Raw genomic sequence first — 23,274 nt, forward strand, 5'->3', positions numbered from 1 at the left:
TGGAGATAAGCTTTCCGGCTGCTTATTTCAATGTTGACTATTTCCCCGTCATAAAAAAGTCATGTCAAATCCAGTTGTGGTTGAAAGACAAAATAAAACATCAGTGCATCTGTCCAGGTGTGGTTAGCAGAAGGTCTTGACTGTGTGTCAAAAAACTAAGTGCTGGGGGGACTGACTCATTGAGGGTAACGAACCATCCTTTTTTCATGACGTGCAAAACATACGACTGTTGGAGAGAGCATTATTCCCCACCCGAGAGGCCAGACCTGGGCAGTCCTGTTTGACAAGTAAAACCCAAGAGAAGAATAACAAACATATTCGGGACTCTTAAACACGTATTTTGACAAACGCTCACAGACAATATGGGGCCTGAACCAACGCTTCACTGAGTGAGGAAAGTACTATTGAGCCTTCATTCTCACTGCCATCATTTCTGACTCCATTCTCCCTTTCCAAACCAGCTAGCAATTTCCATTCTCAGTCCTTGCAAGTGGAGAAACACGAGGCTTTTCAATAAATTAATTCTGAAATGTGCATGATACCAGTCTAAAACCAGTCTACCCTACAACCTACCCTACTACAGTCTACCCTACAAACATGCATGATACCAGTCCAAAACCAGTCTACCCTACAACCTACCCTACTACAGTCTACCCTACAAACATGCATGATACCCCCAAAACCAGTCTACCCTACAACCCCCTCACCTGCTAAGAAAATAACATTCAATAAAAGTGTCTTACTGATCGTGGAATCAGAGCTCGTGGCAGAGGTAATATCTTTTATTAGACCAACTAGAGATTTGCAAAAAACAATTATTTGCAAGCTTTCAGGCACTGCAGTAACAAGTCTGGGACACGCTTCCAGGCCAAGGGCTCAGTTGTGAGAAACGCTGCACAAACAGAGTAGCTAAGATGGTACTTGTCCTTTTGGAAGAGCTTTCAATCTTGTTTTCAGACTTGATCTAGTCAGTAAACCAATAGCGCCAGAAAGGCACACTTCATAACCACGTTGTTGCCTGTTGACATAGCATTTCTCCGTCCTCCTGTGTCAGGCCATGGAGAAGTCAAGCGGTGGTTCCCACAGCCTTCCTTTGCTTGGGGTGGGGGTTTATGATAGGAGCAAAGTCATCAGAGAACTGAGGAGCAGCACGGCTAGGAGGTGGAGAGCATTGCCGCGGGCATTGGCACTGGCATTCGTAGAGCCTGGTGATGTTGCTAGAGAGACAAGAAACGGAGCTGATGAGGAACTGAAAACACCTCAACCTTACTGTTTACTGTCCTCTCCTGTAGCGTCTAAGGGAGATCTTGGGGTCTCTTACCAGGACTCATCCCAAACCATCCATCCCGGGTTGCACCCAAGATGCTGGGATGCAATGCTTTGGAAGTGATGGGTCAATTCTGTTGGGAGCTCTGGTCAGCAGGATGGTTTTCAGCAACACTATCAAGTTGCTGACCGTACCAATGCTTGCCCTTTATTCGGTGGATCCAAAACCCTGGGAAGCGATGGCGCTGCACTCTGCATCCAGATGCTCTTTATGCACATGTGATTGTGGAAGTCGTAACTTTTCCCTCTAAACTTCCCAATAAGAAACCCTCATTATTTGCTCCCTTCTTTTTCAGACCAAGGAGAGGCATAAGCCCAATTAGAGGAAAACAAAGGCTGCAGAATACATACATTTGGACGGGGGTGTAACAATGATGTAGCCATCTGGAGTTCCCCCGGTGAGCCCCAGGCCCAGCTTATCCAAGTCTGGCTGTTTCTGCAGGCTGATCCACTCCTTTATGAGCGAAGAAGTGTACTGTGCATCCTTCAGGTCTTTCAGATTTACTCCTAGCAGGCCCTTCACCTGGTCAATGGTTAGAGCCTAGGGGAAATCAGAATAGCAATCTGAGTAACGAAGGTTACTGTGACTCCTATTTCTCACCCAGCCCAAAGCCAGAAGACTGGGAACGCAACTTTTTGGGGCAGGCAATAGCATCTCTTGGAAGGAGGTGTTTCTATCATGCCCAGAAGGATTCCTGGGTCCAACCCTGACAGCCTGTTTTTGAGGCATCCTTTGGTAAGTATAAATAAGCATCCAAAATGAGGGCTCAAACTGTGGCAGGGGTGAACCGCAGCCAGAGCTGGCTGTGATCTCTCTGGAGTTGGGTGCAATGACTCCTGATGTATGCCAGCGTTAATGGCATCCAGCAGGTCACGGGTGTGATGGGAGCCACCTTTTACGGCACAGCCAAACTCACCAACACGGAGTCTCGTCTCAGTTTCGTGAAGGTCCCAATATCCATGTTCACGCTGTTGTTGCTCAGAGCTCGCAAGTCCTCCACAGGGGCACCGCCTGGGGCAGGAGAAAACGTGTATGCAGGGCAGATGTCCTGCAACAAACCCCGCAGGATCCCTATATTCCCTCTAAAATCAGTGAAGTCGCAATAGGTGACATAGGCTTTGCCCATGATGCATAGTGGGGACGCAGGGTGCAAACAACTACCACTCTAAGGGGAAGAGAGTTTCCAGCCTGCATAGGACAATAAATAACTTACTAGCCCAGGTGGCTCAATCCTGGAATACCCCTGCATGGCATATCCAGCTTTCATGCAACCAGCAGAGTTTTCCAATAGTGGGAAGAGATGAGAACTTAGCATATAAAGTGCTTTGTAGTGATCGCCAAACTAAATACCAGCAAATCGGTCTCTAGAACAAGCCTCTCCCATCCAAGGGCAGGCTGCTAAACGGACAAGAGGCTAAGTGCTTTGGGTTTACTGGTATTTCATACAAACATCTGGAGGATTTTGAATCAGGAAGACAAATCCACTCCTGCCCCTCTTCCCCCGCCAGCAAGTGCTTTCTGAAATGCAGAGCTGGACCCTGCCAAACTTCGTGGACCTTCACAGATGTGAGTTCAGCCCAAGACAGGCTGAAGAGCAATCGCTTTTTGGTGGGCCAACGCTTCTGCTTACCCAAGTATGGCTTGATAAGGATGTAGTAAGCGGGGAACTCAGCGCGCTTTCCCGAGAAAGCACGTTTAGCTTTGGGGTACAAGATGTCTTTTGTAGGCTGAGAACAGTTTGAGGGGTCCAAAGAGGCCATTCTGCAGAAAAAAAAGCAAGACTCAGGAAGACACGAGCTGGCATCTGCCTTTTCTTTAAGAAAGTCACAAACATTTATCTGAGCTTCTGTATGTAGCCCCTGCACCCCCACCATCCCTTCATCCCGCCGGGAGGAGTCTGGGATTGTAGCGGAGACACCGAAAAGTTGAGTGACATCCCCAAAGAGCTGGGAATACAGGCCCAGACTCCCAGGCTTAACCACTAATGTAGGTTTTCTCACTGCTTCCTGCATTAGCGTTCAGACGTGCAGCGGAGCCGGGTTTGGCTGGATGGGAGAGGGAGCGTATAAGCGGCAAAGAAATACTTCACTCACTCCAAGGCACTGGGCTCTATCGTGTTCAGCTGCGTCTCATCTAGAAGACACACGTATCTCGTACCGACCGCATTCAGAGCAGAGGTGTTCAGGGGGTTTCCCAGGTCCGTGTACCGCTTGATTATTTCACGCGCCTACAAATGCCGTTAGCAAAAAAAGATGCATCAATTCACCTTACGTGTCAAGAAAAATCTCACGCAACCCCAACAACCAACACCCCAAGAAAAATCTCAAGCACTTCCTGTCTCCAAGGGGCAAAGTGAAATTCGAGCCCAAAAATACAAGCAGGTTGATTAAGTGGAGGAGGATTAATAAAATAAGAGACTCCCAGTCACATCAGCATCTTGCAAACTGGGAAGCAAGCTCCCCCAGGCAGGCGGTCCCTGTCACTCCTTGCTCACCTGCATCTCAGGAGGCTCAGCGGAAAGCAAGGCGGCGAGCGTGTCTGCTGAGCTTATATTCCACTTCTTAGTATCGTTGATGGTGATCAAGGCGGCGATGGCTCCGAGTTCGGGGAGTATCTTCTCAGGGTATCCGTCGGGATAGGCCTGTGGACAGATTATTAGCTCACTTGGTTTGCCAAGATTAAATGGATGCCCCTTGTCGAAAAACCAATGGAGAAGGGCTCCGGAGACTTGGGAGCGCATGAGTATGCCCGTTCCCTTTCCCTGCACGTTCCCAAATTCCTCTCCCCAGGCTCCTATATGAAGGCCCCTGGACATCACTCTCACGATTTCCACTCGGCACCGAGCTCAAATATAGGCACAGCCCGTCACGCCGGCTGTCCTGACTTTTTGGGTCTCTTTCCTGACAGCTATTGCCTCAAAGCCACGGCCTGAGCAGATACCCCGGTGCCCTCCAACCAGGCTTTACCTCATCCAGCTTAGTCTTCAGCACAGACAGATGCTCATCGGTGAAGGGGTAACTCAACAGTCGAGCGAGATGCTTCTTTAGGATGTCAGGTGTCAGGCAAGCCTGTAAGTCCTGAGGACTATAGTTAATAGGCATCAGCTCATCCATTACCGCCTCATCTGTGATTGTCTTGTCGGAGGGACAAACTGTTGGAGCAAAGATCAGATGTCTCTGGTGGGAAAGGTTGTCACCCTGCCCGATCAGCTACCCTGGGTCTAGAGCTGACCCGTGCCATTTGGAGCTGCAGGGCCCTGCAAGCATCAGCAAGGACGGCTGGAGAGGGGATTGCAACCCGTGTTAGCCAGAAGGGAGTTATGGCTCCATCTCCATCAGTCCTTCATGCTGTCCTTCTTGGCAAGTTGGGGATTATGCCCAGACCGGCAGGGGAGGAATGCTGTCTATAGGGAAGGCTTCCTTTTGCCTTCCCCGTTCCCTCGCATACCTGCCCTGCAGGCTGCCCTTTGCCTTCATGAACATCAAGATGCCCAGAAGCACCTTGGCATTGACCTGTGCCCATGTGGCACCTAAGCCCCTTGGTGTCTCTGCATGGGGTTGGGTGTGGGGACATACAGTGTTGTGCGGCCCGTGGAGCAGCTCAGTTTATAGAAGTCCCTTGATTTCTAGGCCCAGCCGCCCTGTCGCAGGCACACGAGGAATCGGAAAACAGAAGAGCCAAAGGCTAAAATCGATATACAGACAAAGCAGCCCACGTACCAGCGCGTCTCCACCGGGAAGGCTGGAGTTTTTTAACCACAGAGGCCAGCTGCTCCCTTGACAGAGGTGAATTGTTCAGGAAGTTTCTCAGCCAAGGGTCGAAAACGTCCTGGAAGGAAAAGGCAAGGGCAGAGAGGTTTGGCACATCCTGGGTCGTTTCACGCCATCGGCGCATGTCCTCACCTCCTCCCACGCCAAAACCAGCGATCAATGAACCAACACAATTGATCCCCTGGCAGAGGCAAGTTCACAAGTGCTGTGTTGCACACATGACCCACGCACCACCAACACGCCGCTGTCTGGTGTGCCCTATGTTATTGAAGTCACACTGGATGAACTTGAGCTCTGCCTCCGCTGCAAGCGGAGAAGGCTGTCATCTAGATTATTGCTGTGCCTGGTTCCCCTGAAAAACCTACTTTACTAACCCCCCACAAACTGGTCCTTCAATAAACCCAAGCATGACAGTAATTAAGCAGTCTGTAATTAATCATGACAGTAATTAAGCAACGATCTTCTCACCAGGCACTGGCAACATCCCTGGGAGTTTTGCCATTGATTGAATAGGGAGCACTGCCAGAGCTCACTCGCCTTGGATAGGGTTTAAAATCATTACGGGTCGGAAAAGCAACGAGATGCCTGTTGGCAACGTACCCGGGGGATCTTGTGCAAGATGCTCTGATCGAGGATCAGGAACAAACCGCTGAGCTCGCTCAGGGTAGAAGCCGACCACGTTGAAGGAGGACTGAAAAGCAAGGAAATGCAAATCATCTTCCAGGATCTGAGCTCCAGGAAGCCTCGGGGCTATGCACTTGTCGCATATGAAGCAAAGAATAGAAGTATTTGAATTCCCAACCCCATCTCACCACTTCCCACTGGGGTTACCTTGGCTCTAGCAGAGCCAGAGAAATCCTTACTGAATCTCGGGTGGGCAAACTGCGTGCAATGAATATATTAACCCTAACCACAAAGAGCAAAAATACTTGCAATTTTTACAACAGACAGAACCTCAAAGCCCCACACCCGAGTAGGGAAACTATTGTCATCCCCCTACTAAAGGAGGGAAAAGGGCACGAAAAGGCTCAATGATTTCCCTTGAAAAAGGTGGTGACCCAGGACCCAGAGGTGCGGTGGCCACCAGATCGTCATGCCCGCCCCAGCTGAACCAGACTCAAACTTTCTCAGAAAACCTTGGTCGATTCATTTTCCCCGCCGGCCTTTTTTGTTTGCAAGGGCTGGACAGATTCGGGCCTGCTAAGACAGTCGAGAGAAAAGGCTGTTGCCTTGCAGCTGGATTAGAAACCTCGCTGAGGAAATGTGGTTTTCAGGAGCCCAATTTTTAGGTGAAAGATAAATTAAGCAAAATGAACTTTTTTGAGCTTCTGATGTTGCCGACAGCATGTAGTGCTAGGCTATTATTTCATTTACCCTTTCCACCACTCCGGAAACCCCAGTAGGAGACAATCCAATGGCGACCCTACCCAAATGGCGTGGTCCCGTTGCTGATGACATCCCGAATAGCCTCTTCTTGATCAGGCGTGAAGGAGTCACACTGGTTTAGCTGCTTCAGCAAACTCCCACCAGAACTTCGAATGTACTCGCCGCCGAGGGCGCAGACAAGATGCCCCAGCACCCTTGCCTTGTCTTCGCTCACGTGGGTGCCCGGGATTTTCTGAATTAAGGAAACAGCCACGTTAAATAAAAAGGGAAGAAAGCTGGCTCCTGATACCGGGCATATGGAGAATTCACTGTTCTGCTGACAGCGCCCCAAGAAGGGAGACCCAGTGCAGCACCAAAGGCTGGTGGTGAGACCTGCATTTCATCCGCATACCCATTATCAAGGCTGGCTGCTGATGTTTGCCTTTGCTAGGATGCGGTCTGGGCCTTGCTAGGCTTCACGCATAGTTTTGTGATGTGGAGACTAAGGGTAAAACACGGGAAGACAAACTCCAGGTTTGATTCAACCCTTCTTTTCAGGTGGTGGTTTTCATTTCTACACTCTCAATGCATGTGGGAGTCGCATCTTTGAAAGCCATGAACCAGAGGCCTTCCTTGCCATGGTGGGATCTCAAACTCATGTCCACCGACCGCAGCATCTACCGGGGCCCTTTTGCTACCCAGCGTAGACCTCAAGTCCTTTTGCTCCACAACCACAGGACTTTGTGACTTGAACTGAAAGACACCCTCCATTAACTATGAGCAACACGGGACCTGTGGCACCCCATCGTGATTTCACCCCATGCAGGGGATCCCGGACATAGTCATCGTCGTTCCCTTGAAGTGTGGAGTGAATCGCATCAATCTATTCGGTCCAGCATGGGAAGAAATGTATTTTGTCTGTGCTAACAGATCTCCGGTAGCTTGAGGAATAGAAAATTCACCTGCCTTGGTCTAGAGCAGTGGTTTAAAACCTTTTTCATTTGTGGACCCCTAAAAAATTTCACATGGAGGTGTGTTCCCCTTATAAGTGTGGATACTCATACTTCTGATGAACCATTACCACCTTTGGTGGACCCCTTAGACATAATTTGTGGACCCCAAGAGGTCCACGGACCACAGGTTGAAAACCGCTGGTCTAGCAGAAAAAGCTATGCCACCTTATACAGTATCGCTTGGGGTCTGTTGATTTTCAACATCAGCGGTTAAAACTTCATATCCAACGCTTTTTCCATTTAACACAGAGTCGCGGTCAGCAGTCCCCGTCCAGCACCTGGACTGCTCGTCTGCATTACCGAATACATACCAAACAAGCCAAGGCCTCCAGGAGCAGCTGTTTGCCCTGCGAGGAGTCTCTCTGCAGAACGCCAAGGTTTGCTTTCCCGACATTAAGGAAGTACTGCCTACAGCTTCCTGTTGCTGCATAATCCGAAGGGCTAGAAATACAGATGCTCCATGAATTCAGATGGCATTGCATTAAAAGATGAATCAAGCCAGGTTCAAACCTCCCTCATTTGAAACACCCGGATCATAACTTCCATATTGCACAGCCTGATTCAGCTGCCAGAGACCCTTGGAAGACCTCTCCGTTCAATTCATTTTCTCCCTAGGGAGTCTCCCTCTGAGACCCAAGATAGTGTTGTTCATGTGTGCTGCTCTGGATGCAGAAGCCCAGGGAATGAGCTGAACAACGGGCTTCTCTAGTCATAGGTCATAAAAATTCACACTAGAAAAAAATCCCTGTAGTTTCAAAGGGACATTGTCAATTCAAACATAGTCTGCAAAAGAGATCTGTGCCTTCCACTAATATCACACTGGAGTGCGGTGGCTGAAGGACGTTTAAAATTGCATTCATCTTTTGCTTTCCTGCAGGTTTTCTATTTTTGCATTTCATTCTGCTTAGCTAATCTTCCTGAGATACCTCGGGGATAAGTGCAGTGCGAATGAATGGGGGTAGAGGCACTGATAGGTAATTCAGGAAATATGACTACTCTCTTCTCAATGTCTATACCGTTAGAATAAAACAGTGGGATGGACAGCAATGCCACGGTACCTTAGAAACAGCAACAGGTCTTTAGGGTAGTTGTCTAAATCCTTGGGAATGCCATGTGCTGTCACCCTCTTAGCTAAACACCGCAGCTGGAAAGACAGCAGAGTTCATATGAAAGAAGAAAAAATACCAATAAAACAAAAACAGTGCTCAAAAAATAGAGAGAGGCAGAAACAGCGGGGAGGGTCTGGTTTTTGAAAACACTTGTCAGGCTTTGCATTTGCCAAATAAAACATGCCAGAATCAGATGCGCTTCAGATCTAAGACCCATCCAGCCCCATCAAGTCTGCGGCTGTGGGTCCTTGATAAAGGATTTGGGACCTTCTTTACAGAAAGAACTACGCGCCACCTCGGTGGAGGGACTGACCTGCTCTTCTCCTAGCCTGACGTTCTTCTGCTTCATGGTTTTGGCAAGCTGCTGAAATTTTTCCGTTTCCATCTCATTGGCAGCTGCACAGGTGAAGCCTTGGAGGATGGAAGGAGAAAGCCTGAGAAACCCAAAGGAAGCAGAAGAACTGTGGTGAGGGAGAGCTTCAGGGCACTGACCTTCTAGCACTAATAGACACGGTCCCAAATCCCCTTCAAATCTACGATCTCCCCAACACGGTGTCCTCAAAACTAAGCTGACAGGTGGAGCAAAAGTTCTGCCCAAAGGGCGTTTGTACGCATGACGAAGAGTGGCAAAAAATGGCCGTTTGCCTAGCATAACGGCATCACCGGGTACACGTGCACGCTGTTTTTTTCATGCCAAAATGGATTTGAGCATTGCAACTTAGACTGCCTCTGATGCATGATAAACCCTTCACATGAGAAAGCAAACCAAGGCTATGGACAATTTTGTCCAACCATGGGCTAAAGCCATTCTTGCTTGGGCTCCAGGGCCTTCCTTTTCTCTTGCTATGGATAAATCTGCCTAATAGGGCAACAACTCAACCAATATCGATGGAAGAAATGCTACCTGTTGAAGTCGGGCTCATCCTTTATCACATCATCAAAAAACATGGCAGCCTGTCAAAACCAAGGCAAAAAGAGGGTTAAGTGCTTTGTCAAGTTTTCTTTCCCCTCTCTATACAGATAGCTACATTAGCTGTATTGTCAGACCAGGTCAGAGCATAACCAAAGTCCTATCCCACGAAAGAAACAAAGACAAGAAAACTGCCAGTGCCTTACTTGTTCCCGGCTCCATGATTTCTGGTTGAGATCTTGAACGCGGGGCCTCAAATTACCGAAGACCAGCAAGGATTTGGGGATGTGGTCAACCAGAGCATCTGGGACATATTTTATCAGGTCGATGGGACTGCTTATAGCTGAAGACATCTAAAAAATATATAAAACAGCCCCATGCACTGAGGTTAGATGCGGCAATGGTTGGTGAAGAAATTGAGAGCGAGATACAAGACTGACGGCTTTTTTCTCGTCCTCTGGGCATTTGCCAGCTGACACCCAGCACATCACCGTGTCCATCCGGGGGTACTGATGGTAGACAGGGCTGCCAGGTAACAACAACCACCGATTAGCAAAGGGGGTAAACTCTGTGTGACCCAGGAAGACGGAGCAAAAAACCAGTTCCTTTGAATTACTGGCTGTTTGCTTTAAAATGGTTCAGCGTGCCAGAAATGGAGCGGGGGTGGTTTCCCCTAAATTAGGGTTGGCAAGCTGGTCAGTTATTGTCTACTGACTGGTCAATTGGCTGCATATTTTTGGACTGGTCAAAGATTTACAAAAAAAAACCCTTTTTTTTTTAGTTTTCTTGACAGAAATACGATTTTTTTTTGTTTTGAGACACATCTTAATGGAAAATTGGTGTTTTTTCTGTGTAATATTTGGACCAACTGGCAATTTTATTTTATTTTTTACAATTTTTGACCCATAGTTGACCAGTCAATTGACCAAACTTTGTTTGACCAGTCAAATGCCCAACTCTTGCCCTAAATACCTGGGCATGCAAATGGTGTTAGAGCATGGAAATGCTGAGGTGGGGAGGTATTTCTTCTTTAACCAGTCTAAAGGAAACAGCCACACCGTAGGATGCTGGTATAGCTTGTCCCCTAGGGCACAAGGTCTAAGGTAAGTCTCTCCTGTTACCAGGAGTATTGAAGAGCAAGGGGAGCAATGCATCCCATGTGAGCTCATGTATAAAACTGGGGTGAAGACCAAGTCAAAAGTTGAGCAGATGGTCTGACTTCAAGTCACTGCAGTAACGATGTGCGCATTCACTCCCTCGAATTAGTATGTACAGAAAGGAGCCGGTTATCACAGCTCACTTTTGCAATACGCTTCAGCCCTACAATGGTCTGTGTGTGGCCTTCACAATGATTTACATGCATTCAAAAACCATCACCTGTCTTTAATTCCTCTCTCCCCGGGAGTGGAAACCTGCAGGTCCAACTTTTACGACACCTTCCTCCATAAGGTCCCTTCCAACCCCTAACAGCGATGAATCTATAAATAGTACCGTACAGACAACTTTCCAGGAGAGGCGTCATACTTGATTATGTGTTATCCTTGGTTGCCAGCCATAACCATCATCAATCATGCACATTGCAAAGACGGAGAGGAAACTAATCCGTGACCCCGCTGTACAAACTTATTAGCACCTACGTACATAAGCTCTGGGGGAAAGAGCCTCGGTCGGTGTGTGCTTGTCAGTGCATGCCTGTGTGTATTCACAATGCAGCGTTCCCCTGTGTCTGAGTCACGCTGACTCTTCCAAGCCCTGGGCACCACCTTGGAAAACAAACAGACTTCACCTTTTCCACCAGCACGGTTTTCAGAGCAGATGGCATGGTCCCAATCTGCTCGACAAACTCAGGCATCTTCATAGCTTCCAAGACCACTTTGGAAGGCAAGCTTTGAAGTCTCCTGCTGCTTAAACCAGCTGCCAGGCTCCCTAGCGCTGCAAGGCTTTGACCATCAACAACCTGAAAGATGATATAATGAGTGGATGGGAATATATGGTCCATGCCTCCGCCTATTAGAGCCAGAGGTGCGATAGAGCAAGCGCCACAAAGACACGGGGTCTGTGCTCTCGGTACCTGATAGCTGGAGTTGAACAGTTTGTTAATGATGGTGCTGGACTGCTCCGTGTTCCAGCCGCGAACTTTGCTCAGGGATGGAAGAGAAGCCACAAAGTCTTTATCACAGATGCCGTTTTCGATCCGTGATGCCGAGAGACCAACGGCTATCTGGCCCAAGGCACTCAGGACATCAGGAGGGAACCGATCAAATTTGTTCACCAGCGACGTTGCCACCTGAAAAGGTCCCCCAAGGGCGGAAAAGGAAGTCAGCAAAAGAATTCGCCTGTGGATCTCTTGGGTCTATAGACATCTACAGCCCCTGGGCTCGATATCCCACACGATAGTGGTGGAGCCAGCAGCCTGTCTGCACTCTCGCCGTTCCCCACGGAGACTTTGCAGACCCTGATGCTGATATGAAAAGGCAGGGGAAGGTGGTATGGCTGCTTCTATCTGCCCCAGGCCTAGTTTGCACTCATCACTGCAAGATCTGAGCATATTTCACGTATGTTGCTAAATCACAGGCTGCTCAAGAGACCTCAATCCTCTGTGCCTCAGTTTCTTCATTGGTAAGATGGGAATGATGACCCTTCCCCACCGCAGTGGAGGGTCATGCTGCTTGGAAAATATTGCATTTAGAGGGTCAGTATTAAGGGCACGCATAGACCTTCCTTTACCAAGAGCTAAGCACAAATCCATGGAGCTGCACATGTGCTTTTAGCGACCGGTGTCTCTGCAGGGCTGAGCATCTGGAAACCAGCCCAGAGCATTACCTGCAGCTGCTCCGTCGTCAGGGGAGAGGCCGGTGTTTGCTCCTTATCGGGGCCTGAGCGTGGACCCAAAGCACAGTTCTTGTTGATCCTCTGAGCCAGATTCAGGGCCTCACTTTTATTGAGGCTGCTCACAGCAGAAGGGCTGAGGTAGCAAACGAACTTGTCCGGGAGGCTGGAAGTGGAAAGGGGGGCAAAAAGGCATGCATGTGATTCAGGGAAGGTTTGTTCCAGCTGACAAACAAAGCCAACATTTGCAAATCTAGTGCACATTTCCCACGATCCCTTTGGGATATTACCAGGGTGCTGATTTCCCTTGGTCCTGGGTGTTTACAACCTGATCCACCCAGAGGTCACTTTTAAAGCATTGCGTTGATCACCCTTTAAAATCCACCTCAAAGGAGGCACTCGTGACCACAACAGAAAGCCTCAGCTACACGACAAGGGCGTATGTACACACCACGGTTTTTGCCCTTTTACATGCTGCAACTGGCTCCCAGTTCAACTGTAGAAGTGGGTGGGAGTTCGCATTACCTTGCCAGCTGGAAGCCAGGGGCAGAAGTGAGTAACAAGGTATAATACACGGCTGTTTCCCTGAGCAATGTGAGGTTACTGATCATCTCTATGTTGACTGGGTCTCTGGCAAATCTCTGGAGCTGAGAGAATCGACGGGGGAAAAAACAGGAAGAATTTAAATTGGCATTTTAACTGGGCTGGTCATCAGAAAGGAGCACCAAGAGGGGAGAATTCCCCTGATAAGCTACAAATAGCTCATGATGCCTCACTAAACTGAGAGAAGAAGAAAACCGGGGTGAAAAATGATAATGGACCATGGGAGCAGGCAGGGAGCCCCACCACCACCCCCCATAAACCCACCAGCCCAGCGTCCATCTCTGCTAAGCAGCGACAACACAAAATTGGGACCTGCTTTCAGTACTGACAACTTCACACATTAAAAAAAAATCATAAATTGGGCTTTAAAACTCACGAGGCGTGTCCTAATAATAAGGATTTGGGGGGTCGTTTTTTGGTTTCTGAGCCTCCAGGCGAGTTTGATCAGATTTTTAAAAACTTTTCTCCAAAAAGGACTAGAAATGCTGGAAAGGAAAGCTGTGGTTCTCATGCAACAGCAGTCTCCAGGGACTTTCAGGGAAGCGTCGGGTTCGACAGTTGACAACAGTGTAATTTTCATAGGAGTCACGTTCATGGGAGCAATGCATGCTCGGCATCCCCAAGAATGAAGCCCCTCTATTTCTCTTTGTGCTTTTTTAACAACCAAGTCCCATTTGGAAGGAAAAGCAAAGTTACAGCGGGTGCGGATCTCGCTGCAGTCCCTTTGCTCAGGACGTGACACGAGGGAGCAGAGCCAGTTTCTTTGAAAGAGGAAGGATAATATTAAAAGCTGAGAATACATTCAAGATCATATTCATAGCTGAGAAGGAGCCGTTATAATTGTCTCGTCTGTTCTGCACAACCCAGACCAGTGAACCCCAATCACTAATGCCGGCATCGGTCCTACGTGCCAACTATAGCATGGCTTTTACATGAACATCCAGTCTTGACTCAAGGAAGATTTTTGCACCTATCACCTCCAAGTTTGGTTTCTACAAATGACCTACCCCAAGGTTAAGTTCAAGGCACATACACCAATTTTCCTCTGCTACAATGAGGCATGGACAACCCCATCTGGACACAGAGGATAAATTAACTGCTCCTTTGCAATAAACAATTAAAAATTTTTCAAATGTCTGACCCTCTCTGGCTTTTGGCACGACTGGAAGATGAGCTATCAGAGTCCTACAGGACTGGCTGCTCTTATCCTAATCCGGATCAGCTCATATTTTGTGCACCGAAGTTTCCCGTCCACCGTTCTTACTTACAGTCAGCTCATCAGCAAAAAGCTGCAGGTCTCCCACGGTGACGTACTCCATAAAGGAACCCAAATAATCAGCAAACCAAGCGGTGGAATTTAGGCCGTGAGCAGCTGCGTCGTAGCAGATCGCTTTTGATCCTGCAAAACACGGGCAACACGTTATACAACTGCGGAGCTGCACGCCGAAATCAGCTAACGGAGGGCTCCCAGGGGTTTTGGCCATTAAAATTAGCAAATCCTTAGCTCTTATACAGTTCTGGATATGTAAAGGAATTAGTGTGTGCAGGTTAGGTATAGTTTGGAGTCTAAACACTCACGATTGGCTGTTTCATAGAAACAATTAGACATCCGATAATTCATCCCCCCCTTTTTTTTTTATACTTCTTCTTAAAATTACAGCTGATTCCCTTCTCTGCACTGGCTTAGCAGATCTGTGTCTTTAGTCCACAGGGCCACGTTCTGTTTGGGCTTTTTGCACCTAATGCAATGAGTTTTATGGTGTAAAGTGTAACTCAGCACAGGATTGTGTTCATTGGACTGCAGACCCCGTGTTATCAAGGCTTCCAGGCTAGAAATCTGTTTTTGATGCTGCATATAAGCAGGTATCAATTGATGTATTATACGACCCCCCAACCACTAAAGGGACAATGTTGATGACTGTCAAGCCAGGAGGCCTCAGCCGTCTTGCGCTCAATGTCATGACACACGTTTGCATTTTAAAGTGCATGCCTGTGTGTTTGCAGTAGAAAGAAGTTACCGTTCTTTGTGAGATAACTTTTGAGCCCCTTATAAATATTCCCCCGTTCTTCCGCCGGGAGTTTGGAATAGATGCCGTTCAGGGCTGCAACTCTGGAGGAGAAGGAAAAGAAAAAGAGGTGTTTCAAACTCCAGCTGGATTTGTCACAGAAGCAGCTTTACGTGACAGTTTGGAGCTACTTCAAGAAAAAAATCTAAATGCAGAAAGCATAACCCTTTACTGTAGTTCATGACGTCGAACCCTGTTGTCCAAACATAACCTAATCCTGACCCTCCCTGCTCATCATCTCTCTCTCACCATGTACAATCCAGACCAATAAATAATGTTCTTTCTTTTTTAGACCTACTTTTCTTTTCAAATCATTGCAAACATTTGGACCTCTTGCTTATAACCCACCTTGCCCTTAATAAACTACACTGAGGTTTGGCTGTTGCTCTTTATGGCCAGGGACTTTCAAGTATTTCATAGCAATGAATTGCCAAGAGTCCTGGCAATTCTGATAAGTGCTTAGACCAAAGGTCAGTAAATCACTATGGGCTTTGGGCCGTGCCCCCCCTCCAGAGATGTCAATGGATCTGCAATGGTTCACACCAGATCAGGAGCTGGGTCTTTGCTGTTGGAGGATGGAGCGAAGGCCAGTGTCCTGCCCCAACCACATCCCCGCAGAGCTAGATTTGGGCTCGGCACTCACATGTTGCAGAACGTTTTGCATGAGACATTCATGGCGCGGAGACAAGCGAATACCCGGGGGTTGGCCATGAACGGCTGAAGGCTCGCCTGGAGCCTTTGGGACAAAGCGGACAGGCTGGTCATGTGCGCCATCCTCTCCCAGATGCCGTTAAAGAAGACCACGTTCCAGTCTTGCGAGAGAGGCATGTGAGAAAACTGCAAGGAAGGAACAAGGAGGGAACAGGTTGAGTCACGAGGACGTTGCATTTAAAAGACCACATGTGCAAATCTGCACAGACGTCCGCACCCATGAGCAGGATCAGGACTGGCAACAGGAGCGCCCTCCAACGGGCGTCGCGTCTTCCTCTTTGCACAGACAATGGGGCCATGGTCTCCTGGGACCCATGGCCCACTATGGCCAGTACAAATGACCATAAAAAAGGCTGGATGGAAGTGTGCTTCCTTCCCTCCAACAATCAAAAATGTTTCTGTAAGGGGACAAAAATCCTTCATTTCATTTCAGAGTGAAAAGTTGTAAAAACTTGAGTCTGAGGGGGGCGAAACAAAACCTTGTCCTTAGCTGAGCCAACTCCTCAAGCCACTGCCTCCATCTGAAGGCACTTTCCTGGCCGGCCATCTGGCCGGAGGACTCTGGCTCCTTGCATGGTTGCTGTTGAGTTTTCCAAAGCAATATGTGCCTGTGGATGGTATAAATGCCACCAAATCCACATTTAATGTTGGAAAATTCTCAGCCAGCTCCAGTGCTAACAGCTAGTGGAAAACATTGCAGATGTGCCAGGACTCTTGGTCACTTAAACTGCTGTGTGAGGGCAATATTCTGAGTTTATTTCCAGGAGCCTGGGGCTCACGTGCGTCATGGGAGACGTGTTAATTGAAATGGTGCCAACTTTCCTATTCTAACACCAACGTGATGATGGTTAAAGTAGCCGGACCGCCTGTTATCTGCCCACCCCCGTTTGTAGCTGGCTGACTAGCCTTCCATAGGAGGTCACATTTACAGGGAATTAACCGCCAGACAAATGCGACCTACCCGCTTATTGAACTTTTCCAGGGTATCTGCAAGCACATTGGCATCAAATTTGGAAAAGAGCAAGATGGAAAGCATGGGATCCAGAGTGCTGATGGGCTTGGAGCTGAGGCAGGGATACAGGGACATGAGGAAATCATCCTTAAAAGCCTGGAGTCCAGAGCTCTGGAAAAAAGGGAAGGAAAATACACGTGGTGTGAGGCTCGGAAATGAAAGGTTGCGTTCAGCGATGCTATAGTATCAAGTCTCATCCATTAACTCAGACTCCCATAGCCCTACTTGCCAACGCGTGAACATGAGAGTAATGCAAAGTGGGGGAGCTAATGGACCTCTTCCACTCCTCACCCACCCAAACTTACAGCAGCTGAGACTCCTTCTAGTGCCTCCGAATTTGACCTGGCATCCCAACAGACATCAACCATTGTTTGTGTCCCCCTACAATCGAGGTATGGTATGAGGCAAGGAAGTTTTTTTCCTGACAAAAAGCATCCTAGATTGTGTTCAGGACCTGCTGGATGATGGCACTGGACATTTAATCTCATGAGGTTCAACAAGGACAAGTACAAAGTCCTCTTTGGGGACCTGTGCCCTGCTGCGGTGACCCCCAATGCCACCGTGCCCAGGGAGCTGGTGGGGTTTCTTTCAGACTAAACAACTGCTCATTTCTTTGAAATATATCCATCAGCTTATGGAAATATAGGGACGGTCTTTACCTGTGCACACGCGTACTGGCCAAAAGTGAGGCTGCAGGGGGAGGCTTTGCCGCTGGCTATCTCCAGGAGCGTCTCCTTGCTGACACTGCGGGGAAATAGTAACCACCTCAGTGTTGGTCTCAACCTCGCTGGATGCAAAGTGCCGAAGGGCACAACAGCCCAAAGAGGAAAAGAGTCATTACAAAGAGCTCGGGAAAGGAAAGCCTCACATCCCAATGTTTGTGAATCTTCAAAGCAGGGCAGGAAATTGCATTCACTCAAAAATCCTTGATTTCTAAGCGTGAGCTGAATAGATGAGTAGCTCTTTTTAAAAAGAGTTCAGTCCTCCAACCTCAGTGACCACCCGCACCACCCAAACAACAAATGGACTGGATGCCAAGTAGTCAAAGTGAACATCAGATCTACTGGGAAGTCTTTGATGAAGCTATTCAGCTCATGCTTAGAAATAACAGATACCCTTACAGAAGCCAGATTCAGCGATTGCAAAGATCTGGCCTGTTCAGGTTTCGGATACATGCTCTAATAATTATTCAGCCTGGGTCATACTCAGATCCCCGTGAGCTCTGAACACAGCCCCGAGGCTCAGGTAGCACAACTCACTGCAAAGTGTGCCCTTTGCCATGCCAAGGAGAGTCTGCCTGCGTCCGTCATGCACTTCTCTAAATGATCTTGGTTTGATTCCTCTCCCTGATCAGCAGTCCCATGCAGTCACCCCTATTTTGTAAAGCACCCAGGGACCATCCAGGAAGAAAGGTGCTGCATAGATGTCAGCTCTTATTATCCAAAACCAGGCCCCTTTGCAAGCCCGTGTCATTCAAAAAGAAACCCATTTGATAAGAGAGAATTTGCAAGCAGCTCAAGCTCCTACCTTTTCACTGAGGCACAAATGTCAGCTTCTGCTCAAAAAAAGGAAGAGAGACAAAGCTGGAGTTAATGCAATAAAGGCATGATCAGGACTCATCCAAAATCTTTGAATGGGGAATTATATGGTGACTTACCATTGACAGGGCTGCTGGTGCACTGAGCAGAGAGAAGAAGAAAGAACATGATCTCAGAGACTGGTTACAATCCTGCTTAATACAGGCATGAGCACAAGCCACAAGCATTTGGGTTTGGATCCAGGATTCACATGCACCTATTTGGCAATTAGAGCTGGGAAGCTTATTCTAACATTGGAGCATGGGTGGATCTAGGATTTTGAAAAGGGGGGTGCAGGGAGTGAGTTGCATCATTGCATAGAGCACAGCTCATATTTTTCTCCAAGTAAAAAGCTCTGTGAGCATGCCTGCAGCCTAGGGCTGGATTATTCCATTTAAGATCAAAGCAAACACAAATCTAAGTTTATTGGACTGTGCGGACGTCTTGCTATAGCAGACATTTAGTCATTAAAAACAGAACAAACTGTGCAATGGGAGGCAGAGATGTGGGAAGTTTAGATTCCATGTCCAAGCTCCAAGGAGAAAATCTGGCTTCAATTCCTAATTTCTATTAATTGTAATCAGGATGGGAAGCACACCAGACTGCATTTCAGGCATCATTTGCTAGGGAATAACGAGACCCTGTGTATATATGTGGGAGGAGGAGGAGAGAGAAAGGGAGAGAGCTTGCATTCTTCTTACTCGATACGTCACAGCTGAATTCTCCGCAGCCATCAGCCCACCTGAAAAAATAAGCCATGATTTTATTACAGAATCAAGGGTGCCCTCCCAACGAGGCATGCAGCTCAGTCCTTCCTATAAAACTGTCGGCCCTCAAGCCACTGTGGAAGATCAGTCTCGTTTCACTCCCTTCTCCCTCGCTTTCTATCACTAGTACATTATTTTATAGGCTCACTTCTACTTGTGCAATCCCTTTTCCCCTTGTATTCTAGCCGTGCCACGGGCATGTGCACCTTCATGCAGGCTTCGCGTGTGTGTATGCGAGTATTCCTCTACCTACTGACAAAATCTGGAGCCAGTTAAAGTGCAGTTGCACGTTACACTTAGCACAGATTAACAAGCTGTAATGTGGGAACGTTCATGTTTTAAGTGCCCTTAGTGTAGTCTAAGAGGGCCTCCAAGCATCTCAAAGTTACACAGCTTTAGGAGAGGGTTATCTCTGGGCCGTGCTACCTAGCTCATGTTAGGGTAACTTCAGTCTGCTCCATGGAGATAAAATGAGCAATTTGCAGTCCTCCAGCATCCCAAGATGCTTTGCTTCCGGCTCACCTCCTCCGTCAGCGCAGGGATACAACCCAGGTGTCCCGGTCCCTAACCATGCCTGTGCTCGACAGCCCTCAGAGCGGTGCAGGCAAGAAATGGTATTAATCCTTAACGTGTGCGTGCTCACAGCACGTTCAAACTTTAACAGTGCTTTTCTCATGCTAGATCTGTGGCTTCCTGCCAATGATCCTCCGCCAGGACTTGAAGGCTTCCACCGTGATGGGGACACGGGGTGCTCAGTCTCAAAGGTTCACCTGGCCGCTCACTTGAGACTGCAGCGAGGGATGGGCTGTTAGTGCCGGCAGGGGGGATGGACGGCACTTGGGCGTTGCCTGGCTGATGGTGAGGGATACTGCTGCAAGCTGTAGGATGGAGCAGCCTTTGTCTTCTGCCCTGTCCTCACCTCTTAATCTTTTTGGCTGTGCCTAATCCTGTGTCTAGGTCTCACACCCTCCTCCCTTCTGACTTTGTCTGACAAGCACCCACCTCCACAGGCCTTTGTGTTATTGCACAAAGTACCAGCTTAATCCCCTACAAACATTGCTACAGATTTTCCCATGATCTTCACAGGGCTTTTGTGTTATAGAAAGCCACCTGTCTGTGTTGGCACATGGCAGGTCTGAGCAAGTTCACCCCACTTCGTCCTCCTTAATCTCCATCTTGCTCCTCCCACCCTGATGGCCTTGGCAGTGTTTCTCTGACTTTGCTCTACAACATTAAGTCGGTATTCCAGCTACCTGTCAATGGTACCCAGGATTGTTTTTAATGCCTCTATTAGCCAGGTATCTAGCCCCCAACCTCCCTGACATCTCCCACCTTCTTCCTCTGATCTCCAATCATTTCTTAGTAGGTTAACTTATCCACGGAGGCCCTTGTCAGACTACAAAACTTTGCCAAAGCCCAGTTGTCAGAAGTGGATCTAAGGTCGTGATGGGTTATGAGACCAGTCTCATCCAGGTATTGTAGTAGGGGCCAAGCAACATCAGAGCCCCTCTTCCTACAAGCGCAAAAGCCAGATCTTGCTCAGAAGAGCTTCTGCCCTGCTGTTAGGCCAGATGGCACAAGCAAAAGCAATAAACCCCGTAGAGGAAAGACTCAGGAGGGCCAAAGTTAGCGGTTGCAAGCTCCTGCAGTCGCATAGGCTAGCAACGTGCACTGCCCGATGGCTCTGAGTTTTCTTGGCATTGCTTCTGCTGGTTTGTTTTTCAGACTTTGTTCCAGGTACCCCATGGGATAAATCTAGTAGGAACAAGTTTAAAACAGAGCAATGGGAAATGTTGGCGAGGCTGTGAATAAAAAGGCTCCATGTCAATGCTGACTGCAAGAATTTGAGGGAAATCCTTCTCCGAGACTTTTTGGGGGAAGTTGACAGAAGCCACCTGGCCAGCAGCACCTACTAGCCCAGGAAGGGTAACAGAGATGGGGGTGATGGAGTGGAGACATTTGGATGCCTCGAGTTGCTCAAGGTTGTACTGTAAGTCATTAACCGAGCTGGGGATGGACCCAGATGTCCTGTCTGACCCACTTAGACTTTGGAAAATCATTGATTTGCAGCCCTTAACCAGCAGCTCATGCGTCGGATGGAGCAAGAAATGTTTCGCTATATGGGAAAGGGATCTGGGAGCACTCCTTTTAGTGGTCACCAGCGTGTCTGCAATACAGGATGCTTGCAGCAACTTCTCAAATCAAAACCAGCAGCAAATAAATAAATGCAACATGTCTGCCGTCTTTCCCTCCTCTCTTTTTGACGACTGCCGCTATTTACCAGGAAAACCGCCTCTCTCCATCGTTAAGTATCCGTGCCCCAGCAAACATCAGAATCCCTACAACTTGGTATCACAAGCAAGACCCTACATTTGGTAAGGAACTGAGAATATTTTTTAAAAAACCCAGAAATAACTGTGTTGGTGAGACAAATGTTGCTCAATAGCAAAAAAAATGAGAATAGAGGAATACAGCAAGATGCAATTCAGGTAGCACCATTTTATGTCCATATTTTCCCAGGTGGATACTGTAATGGTGAGTAAGAACCCAGAATTTTAGGGTGGGAAGGAACCCAAAGCGTCTCCTAAGTCAAGAAGATCAAGGTCACAGGAGTGACCTTGACCTTTAAAATTAAGATAGGAAGGAATTCTGACTGAGTCCGGGCTATTTTATTCATTAAAACAACTAACAGATTTTGAGGATACTGTTACACTCGCACCCACCCCCAAGCAGCAAAATCTAGTGATTCAGCTTCTTTTTTTTTAATAGAAACAATCAAAATTATTGTAAATTAGCTTTTAATACAGCTCCCCGGAGAACTGCTTTCATAGATGGCTCCTTCAATAGTAGCAGCTTGGGAGAATATGATAGCAAGGGGGTTATATATTTAAATAAGTGTACTTACCAACCAAAAAAAGCAAGCTCAACCCTCTGAGTATAGCCATCATTGCTGCAGTGGTTCCCTTAGCATCCATCCACACTGTTTGATCCATGCACCCAGCAAAGAGAAATCAAACAGGTTTTACAGAAATGATATTTAACGGCAGTCTCAGCACATGCCAAACTTCGCTTTCCAAGACTAAGGAACAAGCAAGACCCCTCTTCAAACAGTTTGCCTGTCGAAAGACCCTGTTACTGGCTGCCCCTCACTAAACAGCTATACAACACTGAGCTTACAGCACTTTTGGAAGTGCAAGGACTGTCACTTTTATCTGGCAAGCACTGTAATATGTGCAGAGGGGTTAAAGTATTAGGAAATAAAACTTTGCTGCCGTGCATAACTCAAAGCAAACAGACTACTCATCATCAAAATAAAATACCAAGTTCCACAGAACAAAGGCAGAGTGTGCTATTTAATCAGAGCATACCTCTGAGCTCCTGGTCACCTCTTCTTCTGCATGGGGTTGAAAACTGAGAGACACTGGAGGGCTGTTTTTCACTGTATAAGCCAGGGTGGGGCTCTTGGCTTTTCAAAGCTTCATGTGAAATCACAGGACAGATTCTGAGTGCCTAACACACCTTATCATCACTGGGAATGTAAAGGTTTGGCAATAAAAAGAGAACACGTGTGGATTTGCTAATTTTGGCTGTCCTGAAAAGTACAGTCAGGGAGCTGGCAGGTGCATGGGATCAGAGACGGAGGCTGGGGGGCATGCAGAGTCCAACCCATTGCTCAAGGCAGATCATCCCTGTTTAACACATCCAAATGTTCATGAAACCTGTCGTTAAAGCTTTCCAACCAAGCCTCTCTAGGTAACCCAGTCCAGTGCTTCATCAGTGGGTAAAAATACATCAAAGCGGTGGCATCTTCTCTTCTTGACCTATGCACCAAACTCCCATTGATATCAACCTATGTCAGGATGAAGAGCAGGGCAAAGCTATGCCTTCTGGCTAGCTGGGCTCTTTTAAGACTTTTGGACATGGGGATTTAGCTTCTTTGGTGCACTGAATGCAAGGTCCTGGCAAATGTCACTCCGAGGTCTGTGTAGAGTTACCATTGGGTTTGAGCCCTGCATTACCAGCATGTCAGCAAAGGGCTTCGGGTTGTTCCTGCAGAACTCGGAAGAGATCTCCTCCTTTCTTCCTCTGTTGGGTAATTTCTGATGGAAAGAGATATATGAAGAGTTCGCCTATAAAACAGCCCTGGTAGACTGATAATAAACACTGCTGAATGACAGCTCTTCCCTGATGTATGCATTTTTATCTCTGTTGAGA

General features: G+C 47.8%; 1 protein-coding gene across 1 annotated transcript; it reads right to left on the bottom strand.

Moving 5' to 3' along the window:
• Positions 1-761: 761 nt before the first annotated feature.
• Positions 762-22,504, bottom strand: LOC102563542 (mesothelin). Its single transcript, XM_019494525.2, has 29 exons — positions 22,428-22,504; positions 21,965-22,039; positions 18,994-19,034; positions 18,373-18,394; positions 18,243-18,270; positions 17,375-17,459; positions 16,665-16,826; positions 15,636-15,829; positions 14,945-15,036; positions 14,195-14,325; positions 12,849-12,970; positions 12,318-12,489; positions 11,566-11,781; positions 11,281-11,451; positions 9,701-9,847; positions 9,489-9,538; positions 8,898-9,018; positions 8,534-8,619; positions 7,787-7,916; positions 6,525-6,715; positions 5,698-5,788; positions 5,047-5,155; positions 4,294-4,478; positions 3,822-3,968; positions 3,421-3,554; positions 2,958-3,088; positions 2,244-2,338; positions 1,678-1,867; positions 762-1,217 (listed from the first exon to the last, which is right to left on the bottom strand). Exons 2-29 carry the CDS (start codon positions 22,032-22,034, stop codon positions 1,111-1,113), a joined length of 3,420 nt encoding a protein of 1,139 aa, XP_019350070.1. The 5' UTR covers positions 22,035-22,039; positions 22,428-22,504; the 3' UTR covers positions 762-1,110.
• Between the last annotated feature and the right edge of the window lie 770 nt (positions 22,505-23,274).

This window comes from Alligator mississippiensis, chromosome 13 (assembly GCF_030867095.1).
Source record: "Alligator mississippiensis isolate rAllMis1 chromosome 13, rAllMis1, whole genome shotgun sequence".
Taxonomy (NCBI): domain Eukaryota; kingdom Metazoa; phylum Chordata; order Crocodylia; family Alligatoridae; genus Alligator; species Alligator mississippiensis.

Excerpts from the sequence above, each read along its gene's own strand:
- LOC102563542 (XM_019494525.2), bottom strand. The coding sequence starts at position 22,034 with ATGGATGCTAAGGGAACCACTGCAGCAATGATGGCTATACTCAGAGGG. Across the intron at positions 16,827-17,374 it reads GCCAGTACGCGTGTGCACAG|AGCTCTGGACTCCAGGCTTT; the intron begins GTAAAGACCGTC and ends CCTTTTTTCCAG. Across the intron at positions 3,555-3,821 it reads CTGAGCCTCCTGAGATGCAG|GCGCGTGAAATAATCAAGCG; the intron begins GTGAGCAAGGAG and ends CGGCATTTGTAG.